Here is a 10,795-nt window from a genome sequence, read left to right as displayed (position 1 = left end):
GGGACAGGTGGTCAGCCCGGGACGGTCTGGCGGGCTGAGGGGGTCGCTCGTTACCGTCTCTTGTTCTTCACGGAGCGGCTGCCGGGGCGGCGCGGGGGGCAGGTGGGTGGCGAGGGAAGTGAGGGGCTCCAACCCCGCTGTGGGGCGGCCGCGCACCCTCCTGGAACCCGAGGAGGATCGGGGGCAGCGGTGGTTGCCGGCAGTAGCGGGGGTGGGCAGGTAACTAGAGAGCGGGAGTCGCGGCAGTGGCTGCGGGAGGAGAGCAGTGTCGGGGAGAGGGAATCCGCTCCTCCCAGCAGCCGGGAGGCAAAGGTACCCCTGGCGAAAAGGGGGTTGAGGGGAAGAGGAAATTGAATGTAGCCGAATTTTTTATTGTAGTTTGGTTAAAGCAAGCAAGTACCGGAGGCAAATTTTAGGCAGAAAAGCTAGAGGGATGGAGCCTACTGTTTTGGATGCCGGCTTGAATTTTTTATTTACTTTTGGGTTATAACCACTGCTAAATGTGGATTTTGTGAGAGAACCCGATGGCGGTTGTTCCATTGTTCCTTGTTTGAACGTAAATCATAGTTCTGCTGCTTGTGGAATTTTATTTATTTATTTATTTATTTAAAAAGACCTTCCCAGGTAGCTTTTACGTCTGACAAAATGAAGCCTTTGTATTTTTCAGTGAGTTACACCTAATAGTGACATTCTGTTTGGTACAAGGGACTAAAGTGCTGCCTCACTCAGAGGACCATTAAAGACTTTTCCTTTCGCTACATGTAAGCTGAATGTGTTACGACACATCGCTTCTCCCCCCTCAAACCTCCCAAACCTTCCAAGAGATTTTTCCAAAATGAAGAAATTTAATTTTCGCAAAGTTTTGGATGGTTTAACTGCCTCATCCCCTGGTGGAAGCAGTGGTGGTGGCAGTGGTGGTGGAAGTGGGGCTGGCGGAGGCTCCGTGCACCCAGGAGGGACTGCAGGAGCTGCAGGGACTCCGAGAGATGAGATCCAGGAGACGCTCACTTCAGATTATTTTCAAATGTGTAAGGTAAGAACTGTATTTTTTATTTTACTGTCCAAATAAGAAAAGCTAACATTGGTGGGGGGGGAGAGGAAGGTTGTAATGTGATACTAATAAGCCTTTTACTTGAGAACTGCAGTGGTTGTGTAAGGACTTAGGAATGAAAAGAGAGATCTCGATGGTTTTTTCTTCCTGCTGCAGAGTTGGGATGGTCAGTACATTAATTAAAATCTTCATTTCAGTATTCACAGCCACATCCTGAATTCATGCCTGAACCCCTAACTAGTAACAAGATTATGGATAGGAAAGCAAATCAATTGGTGATAGTACAGATAGTACCGATAACATATACAAGAAGTCATTAGAAATTAAAAATTGTGGATATCTGCTTCCCCTCCTCACTCTTCTCTTTCCTCTTTTTTTTTTTTTTTTTTTTTTTTTTTTTAATACAAGACAGTGCAGTGATTGCTGAACCTAGCACTTTAATTATTTGTGAGGGATTGGATGAGATTCAGGGTATATTTTTAGCATTAGTATGCAAGACCATGATTATGTTACAATAAACTTAGTGGGACAGCAGAAATACCAACAGTTACCAGACTTGTTTGGTATTGGGTTTTATTTGTTGATTAGGTCCTTAAGTGATAATTTTCTTTGACTACAGATCATAAGATATCCTTATGTATTTTAAGTTTTGTACCTGTTTTCTGCAATAAATCTTTCAGTGATGTTCTTACAAGTAAAAGCAGTACAAACTGTTTGGTACTTCAGACCAACCTGGGAATATGAAAATCATAACTTTTCTAAGGAAGATGAAAAGCTAGAGGAGATATTATGATTCTCTGCTGTTATCTTTAACTTTGACATTAAGTCTGTTGGCTCTGCTAGAAATTTTGTTTGCTTGTTTGTTTTGCTTAGAAGCTTCAAGCCCCAAATTTTTAATTAGTGCAATTTATGTTACTATGAGTAAATGAACTTTATCTACTGAGGGTACTTTCCTTTTATTAACCAGGTACCAATTGATTTGAAATTTAGTTTGTGGCCAACTCCAGCACATTCTTACTTCCTTTTGTGCCTTGGGAAGAAGGAATATAAACAGTTTGTGTTCAGATGTGGTTGTTGTGAAAGATACAGCTTTCCTCATCTCAGATATCACAACTGTAATTCTGTTGGATTTTCAGCTACAGCTGTGTCAAAACTCTGTAAGAGTTCAGAGGAAGAAGCATGAGGCTCAATGACTTGGAGTCAGACACCTTTGGAATAGGTTCTACATAACTGTAGCGTCTGGAGGTTTTGTAATTTTTTTGGCATCCTGAAGCAGGTTCAGGCCTTTTTAGTTAAATTATTCTGAGTTCAATACAGTGTCAATGATCAGGGCATCTTAACTGTTTGCCAGGGCTGAATTTTACTCCTTTTACATATACACACTGTAGGTTGGCATTTTGTGAAATTCTATGTATTCAGTACCAGCAGTTTCCCTTTTTTGTCACTTCAGTAAAAAGCTAATGCAAATAATCAAGATACAGTATCATTAGCAAGACTGATGGTCTGAGACTTTGAAGTAAAGCTAACACTCAGTGCTACTCTTCATGTTTAAATAAGTTCAATAGATCCAAAGATCTGTATTCACTAAATGATATTTTTTTATGGTATATTTGCAAAAATAGGCAACGTAAGATGAAATAAATTATTTTTCTGCCTCATCTCTGTTATTTCCCTTCTTCGTCTTTTTATTTGAAGGCAGTTGGTGTTACATTCTGATAGATCTACTTGGTGGTAGATCTACTTGATATTTAGGGACATGTTACTTTGAGAAGATTTCAGTAGACAGTATTTGCCTGTCTTAGCTTCCAGGTTAAAATGTTCTCAGCAGAGTAAATATTTGTATAGGGAGGCTTTTGGTTGCTTGCACCAGCACTTGCATATGGATGCATGGTACTGCTGAAGTCTGCTCTATAGTATAGAAAATACCAGCTTCCTATTATTCAAGATATGATTTCAAGATTGATGCCAAAAGCAAACTTTCAAAACACTTGGTCTTTTTTTTTTTTCATAAAACACCACAGTGTTCATTCAGAAGGCTGTACTTAATCAGCTGTGTTACAGTTTATAACATTACGAGCATGTTTGACTGAAGCAAGAAAACCCCACAGGCCCCAGCCCTGTGTTTTGTACTATGCAAGAGTACCAAGGCAGTGGGGCTTGACGCAGGCGCAGCTTTCATCCTGCACGCATCAGAGTGCAAGACCTGAGACATAATTTTTAACCTCAATCTACCTGAATTAAATCAAAAATACAGCAAGACATTTGTAATCCAGACTTTGTCTTCCCCGAGCTCCTGCTGTGTAGAAATTCTGGGATATCCATTGTGTGTTTTCATACTAAGTTACGTAAGTTACATAGGCTGCATATCTAGGGATCCATGATCTGTGATCCTGCTGCACACAGAACTCGGTAAAGCTAATGGCAATTTTGGTTTGTTATGATCTGTGGGGATGAAGGCAGATGGGCTCACAGTCTAAGTAGCTCCCAAAGCTGGTTTTCCTCTCTTTGCTGATTTTAAAATCGTCATTTGGATATGAAATATAAAAGCTGACTCATAGCTAGGAATTAAAGGCCCTTTCCCAGCAGGTTTTTATCTAAATAAATTAAATTGCCTTTCTGAAGTTTGTGGGAAGTCTGCTTGCCTGAAAGCACAGATGCAGTCCTCTACTGGAACACTGTTTTTTAGTAACACACCTGATTTCATTAGTAATGCACCTGAAAGCTCTCCGTTCTGTGAAATTTTTAGGGTGCTTATTACCATAGTGTCTTTTTGAAATATAGATCAGTACTCCATAGAAATAAATTTAATATTTCATCTTACACTGAAGGGTTCACAATTAATTACTTTTGACATTTATATTTAAATCATTAATGTAATATTCTGCATTGAAAGACTAAATATGAAAAATTCTTGAAACTGTTTCATGTTAAATAGCTACGGCCTTTTTTAAGCATGATAAATATATAGGTTAGTACCTGTACTAACCTATATCAGAGGTTGATACCTGAATCAGTGGTACCCTTTTCAAACTATTCACAAAATGTGAAATTTTGTCAGAACAGTATTTTGTGACAGCAGGAAGCTGAATTATAGTTTATGGTATAGCTAGCTCTGCTCTTGAGATTTGGATATCCAAGTGGAAATCATGAAAATATTGATTGTAGCTCACATTAATTGAATATGTGAGGTAACAGCATCATGCCAAGAAAATAGACATCATCCAGTAGAATATGTTAGCAAAGCCCATATTAATTTTAATTAATGGATGGACCTAGTTTCCTCATTAATGTTCCATCACATTTTTCCTCTATGTACGTGATGTTTGATTTTTTTCTGTCAAGGATTTTTAGGCACCCCTATCTTTGTCCATAGCATGTACAAACTAAAATACATAACTGGGGAGTGCTTTGCTGTTCATACAAAAAAAGGAACAGGTCACAGTTAGGATGTTGTAAGTCTTTTTAGTAGAACTTCAAGCAGAAAGAACACAAAAAGAGAAGAAGATTATTTTATTGCTTTGCAGAGGGTTGACTGTTAGGGGATGGTGCAGTTGGGGAAAAAACAAGTAAAAATGAAGATACGAAATTTTTTGAGCACAGAGTGCATAGTATTCAAGAAAATAAGTCTCCTATGGAGAACTACTTGAGCTTTTCTTGAAGAACACTCATGGAGTTGAATTTGTGGAACATGATGTTAATAACTTTATGGGGAAATGTTTAAAATCAAGACCTCTGTTAGACGCATAGTAACAGTTGCATTTTGCTATGCATACAATTAATCTAGTCATAATAGACTAATGTCTTCTTTAGGTGTTGGCAGAAACCAAATACCCTAGAAAAAGTTCAAGAACTGCCATATCTCTTTGAATTAGTCCCCAAATGCTGGTGATTATGGACCACTGTTAAACCTTGAAGCGTGAGATTTGTATTCTCTCCAAAACTGCTCTTCAGTATTATTACTGGGCAGTCTTGCTACTGAATGAATATCCTTTTGAATCTTGCTGTGTTATTCATATTGATAATATGAATTGATATGTTGATATAATCATAGTTTTGCTGTGCACATTACCAAATCTCTAGAAAAAAGGCCCATAGAGGCCAGTTGAAACTGGTGTGAAAGACAGAGGCCAATTCAATTGTGCCTTTCTAACCCTACTTATCTTTGACAAAAACAGGCCCTCCAGATGCATCCAGTTAGTAACCAATTTAAATACCCTAGTTAATCTGAATTTCCTGTAAGGTGGTCTTAAGTTTTAATTTCCGGAGTTTATAGATGGTAATGCTGTATTTTGTCAACCTATGAAGATAAATATTTAGTCTGTCTGATAGCAGTCAAGTAGGTACTTTAGCTGCAAATGCAACATGAAACTTCAGTTCAATGCTAATAGAGAGAAGATAGATTTTGGAACAGCAGTTTAAGAACAATTCTGCAATAGCATATAGTTCTATTTTGGTTATGAAAAATAAAAAAAGTATATTTTTAAAGATAAGCTATCCATAGTGATTCAGTTGGCTTGAGCTGTTTGATTAATGTCTTCTTTCCTTAATAAATGTGTATGAAATGCTACATTTCAGAGAAAACCATTTTAAAATAAATATTAACCCTTACTTGGAAGTGCTCTGAGTTCATTTGATACTTAAATGGTAAATAAGGTAACGTTGGAAAGGATTTTTACTATATACCAGAGTTTGGATCTATTATTAGGAGCAATACCCTGTTCTGTATAAAACTAGAGAGCCATAAATGACACATATGTAATTAGATTATGGTAATTTTATTAAATGTGTGATGAACATAATGTATTTTTCTTTTTTAAAATGTTTGTAATAATTAGAAATAGGACTCATCAGTGATAAAGATCATAGCACACTAAGAGCTGTTTTTTTAAGAACTTGGAACATTTTCAATTACCTACATTATAATAGAATCAGAAAATTGTTTGAGTTGGAAGGGACCTTTAAGATCATCTGGTTCCAACTACCCCTACATGGGCAGGGACACCTCCCACCAGACCAGGTTGCTCAAAGCCCCATCCAACCTGGCCTTGAACACCTTTAGGGAGGGGGCAGCCACAACTTCCTTGGACAACCTGTGCCAGCATCTCTCATCACTCTCGCAATAAAAATTTCTTCCTAATGTCTAATCTAAGTCTACCCTCTTCCAGTTTAAAACCATTACCTCCTGTCCTATTACTCCATGCCCTTGTAAAAAGTCCCTCCCCAGATTTCCTGCAGGCCCCCTTCAGGTACTGGAAGGCTGCTCTAGGGTCTCTTTAGAGCCTTCTCTTCTCCAGGCTGAACAACCCAAACTTTCTCAGTCTGTCTTTACAGGAGAGGTGTTTCAGCCCTCTAATCATTTTCCTGGTCTTGGAAGACGATCCTTTGGACTTGCTCCACGAGCTCCCTGTCCCTGTCTCCAGAACTGCATACAGTACTTGAGGTGGGGTTTCTGGAGGTGGGGTTTGCTTTTTGCAAATACCTATCTTTTTAAATTGACTATGTTTGACTGTTAGTCAAATATTAATCCTAAATGTATTGATGGGGGTCCTTCATGGCCAACACATGCAATTACAGCTTCAACACTATTTTAAGACATTTAAGGTAGCAACACAAAGCACTCAGTAGTTCCAGATTTCTTAAATTAAATTTGCTTGCACACATAAACTTTTGGTTTTACATGATCCCATTATTTCTTCTATACCTCTAATTCAGTTAAATGAATACTGTTTGCTCAATAGAAAGCACTTTAATATTTCTTTGCATACTTAATAGCCAGGTACACTCTGAGTTCTAAAGTTCCCCATGGAATTTTGCACTCATGGAATTTTTGTACTCACCACTGTAGTTTTTAAAGCTATATAAACTAATGAATTGACCTTTGTAGTATTTCTGTGAAATGGGGATGTTGTTATTCCTGCTGTATAGATGAGGAACTGGGGCACAGAGAATCCCAGATGCCTCATTGTATAGTGTCCAGTGTTTGGAGTTTCCAGCTTGACCCACTTTGAATCTGATTGAATTTCCTTTCTCCAATTTTCTGTCTGAATTGCATCTCACACCTTCCTTTTTTGTACCAAATAAACAAGTTTGGCAGACAACAGCTCTTTAAATCTTCCCTATTGGTTTGTCCAGACTGTATTATTGATAGATCAAGGCAAAAGTTCTGTGGCAGAAAAGACTAAAATTTATCTCTACCAGAGAGGAACAAATTCATGTTGCATAGATTATTTCATTTCATGTATGTTCTTTTTTTTTCTGCCTTTTATGATTGATCTTGCATTTTTTAGCAAAATGAGAACCACAGAATATCCTGAGCTGAAATGGACCCATGAGGGATCTCTGACTTCACACAGGATGATCTAAAAGTTAAACTATGTACTGTAATTTTAGGTTCCATTTTAAGTGTAGGGGGCTTTACTTGTTTTGGTTTTTAATCTAAACAGTCATTATTTTCAGTCATATGGAGTCCTTAGATAAAGAATTTAAATTTGGGATGTACTTTTACATCATAAGAAAAAGATAATGTCCCTTCTCACAGATATTAAGGGTAGCTTAATATTCAGTCTGTTCAGGCATTACTTTTTCACAGGTGTTTGTTTAGACATCACACCATCATACCAGAACTTAATTTTTTTTCTCTCTGAGCTGATGATGGGAGTGGAAAATGCTTGGATATCCTGGAAACGATGAAAAATAAATCCCATGGAACCTACTGAGGAGTGCAGTGTCTTCACATTTATGTACCACAGCTGTCTCTCATCCTGCAGTCACTCCACTGTGTTTATACCTGGGACAGAAAGCTTTTCTCACAAAGTTAATTCCCATTTCCCAAATTTTCCCTTGTTGTCTCTACTTTATTTTGTGTTCCATCATTTTTATCCTCGTAACTGTAATACCTTGCCTGTGGGAACTGTATGTACTGTACCTCAGCTGTGGACCACCAGTTAATGATAAATTTTCTTAATGTTGTAGTGGGAAAAATTATTTTGAAGCTCTTCAAGGAGGAAGTTCATCCTGGTTGGCCATATCTTGGAGTGCTCTGACAGTAGAGCTATTGTGTAAAACATGGGTTGTATAAGCAACTTTTTTTTTCCTTCTTTATTTCTGAAAGAAAAATACACTTTTTAAAATGAAATGTCTGAGAAATTTCTTAGAGGTTCACGGATAAAAAATTATGAAGTAATGTGAGATTGTTTTACAAATAGAAGTACATATACTACATAAGACGTGGCTGTCCTCAGTGGAGGTAGACCAAATTGAACACATACCCTGTTCTCACTTGGTTATTTTAGATGAATCTCCATATCTGATCCTTATTCTAAGACATCTGATACTCCATGGTGTAGGGTATATGCTTTTTTGAGGTCTATGTGAAAATAATGTGAAAAGTTAGTATATTCACTTTATAAGCAGAGAAAAGGAAGCAAACAACTTAAGCTTCAATAATATACAGGTCTATCGGCTGTTCTAAAGGAAGCTGTTTATAAAAGCAGCTTGTAGGGGTATATCAATGTCATAATGTATTTTAGAATCATTATAGGGGAAAGTTAGAGGACTATATGATTAGAAGTATAAGTACTGTGCATCTGTGGAGAGGAAAGAAAGCAATATTATTAGGTACAGATGGCTGATAAATATGCTCAAATGTAATAAGATGTTATCTTTGTGCAGTGCTGTTTCCAGTCCTACCATGACCAGCAAAGACTATGAATTGTAAAAAAAATATTAGAGACAATCTGTCGCCTGTTGCTAGGGTCAAAGTCTGAGATACACTTTTTATGGTTCATTTGAATTTAAGTTGTATACAGTAGTGAAAATAAACCAAACCACTGAATCCTTAATGCTTTGAGTTGATGAATGCAAAAGTAGCTTTACTGAATTCAGTAGTATGTGTGCAGATACAGATGTATATGGTAGCATGTCTTTTTGTAGAATTTTAATCCAGACAATTAAAAATAACTACTTATATTTAATTTAAATTTTTTCTATATAATAATGCTGTGAGATTAACCACTCTGACGACAACTCCCTTATTCAGCTAGTATTCAGTTGCTGCCACATGGTCTGTGGCAATCTAGTCTTGATCACATCTTTTTATTTTCTTGAAGTGTCTGCTTATATTTATTCCTGTCCTCCATCACATTCACTTTGAGCAGTGCACAGCATATAGGAAGGATGGATGCTGTTCTGTGTGTTTTCTTTGCAGTGGTTCCTGTGGGAAAACATCTGCATCACTGGACATCACAAAAAGTCATACTAAATAAATTATGAATGATGATCTCTGCTTAGTTCATCCCATTTGTATCCCTTAAGGATGGGTCTGTGCTTCCAGTTTCACCTTTCCAGTGTCAGTTGTCTGACAGATACATTCCATCCTAGCTGTGGATAAAAGTCAATTGTAGCGAGTACCAAGAGCCCCAGTTTATGAATCGTTTCTTCCTACATGTATTTTTTTTAAATGCTCACTGGCTGAGGCGAAGGCAGGAAAAGTGGCATTTGGTTATGTAAACAGAGATCTGATTCTTAAAATCTCTGGACAGGGAGTCTTCATTTGCCCATGAGTTATGCCCATGGTAGCCTTGTGGGCAATGAGGTGGAGGGGGAATATTCATGTGCAGGATCTGCTGGATTTCAGTGCTGTTAGAGGGCAAAAAGCTGTTACAAAATACCACCACTTCAGTTCTAACACATCTTCAGCATGTATGAAGGGAGATGCTGGCTGATATATCCAGATTAAATTCTCAATTCAGCATCAGGAAAAAAATCCTCAAATTGCATACTGCATGCATACAGAAGGAAGGTAGGAGGTCAGTTATGAAATAGTAATAAATGGTAGACTATGTTGTAAATGCTAGTTATGAAATCTGGTAATAGCATTTGTATACAGGAATGCCCGATTATGTTGCAAAATAAGTTTTCCACAGGAATAAACTATTAATGCAGATTATCTCCATAATACTGAATTTCCATAGCTTTTCCAAGGAAAAAGACCTTAAAGATCTTCTTTCTAATAGCAAAATTATGGGATATTCTTGCAATTATTTTTTTTAATTCCCCAACATGGCTGATTTTTAAAAATTAGAATATTCTGAAAGCATCAGACAAAACATCAGAGCAGTAACCACAATCAGACATAACAGAATAGGACATAATCTGCCTAAAGTAGCAAAGTTCAAGGAAATAAAAAATGGGAAGACATACAACATTAATTGCTATGTGGGTCTTGTATAATTTTAATAAAAAGATATTTTAAAATATATATTGTTTTTAATTATTTTCTCATTGAAGTAATGAAATTATGTTATTCTCTGCATCCACAGTCATAGTGAAAGCAAATATTTGAGTTTCAGGGCTAGCAAATAGTTTTGTAAATACCCATAAAACAGATCTTCCTCAGACATGATATTCTGAACTGAACTATTTTGTATTCTGGGGTGATATGGTTAAATGATGCAACAACACCAAAATCGATATGAACTACTGTTTGAATTACTTTGGCTATAATGATTCCCCATTTGGACAGAAGTCTTGCCTTAAGCAGGTTGGCCAAATTGAGCTTAGAAATCGGTGCTTTGGGGTTGGTGTGTTATTTATTATTTTACATTAAACCCAAGACCAAATGTAGTTTTATTGAAGTCTGTGATATTCTTCTATAAACTGATGTGCTACTTCTTTTCAGTTTAAATTACAAGAGTGAGAAGTCCATTGCAGCATATTTACTGAACAATGGATGAAATGAATTCA

At 37.1% G+C, this 10,795-nt stretch overlaps 1 protein-coding gene across 2 annotated transcripts in view; it reads left to right on the top strand.

Moving 5' to 3' along the window:
* Nucleotides 1–835: 835 nt before the first annotated feature.
* STXBP5L (syntaxin binding protein 5 like) overlaps nt 836–10,795 on the top strand; it is a 186,027-nt gene continuing 176,067 nt past the window's right edge. For both annotated transcript variants that reach the window (XM_030447058.1, XM_008498633.1), the window contains exon 1: nt 836–1,033. In XM_030447058.1, the coding sequence (XP_030302918.1) occupies nt 836–1,033 (198 nt within the window). The remainder of the gene's footprint in view (nt 1,034–10,795) is intronic.

This window comes from Calypte anna, chromosome 1 (genome assembly GCF_003957555.1).
Source record: "Calypte anna isolate BGI_N300 chromosome 1, bCalAnn1_v1.p, whole genome shotgun sequence".
In the NCBI taxonomy this organism is placed as follows: domain Eukaryota; kingdom Metazoa; phylum Chordata; class Aves; order Apodiformes; family Trochilidae; genus Calypte; species Calypte anna.
This window is presented reverse-complemented; position numbering and strand designations above follow the sequence as displayed.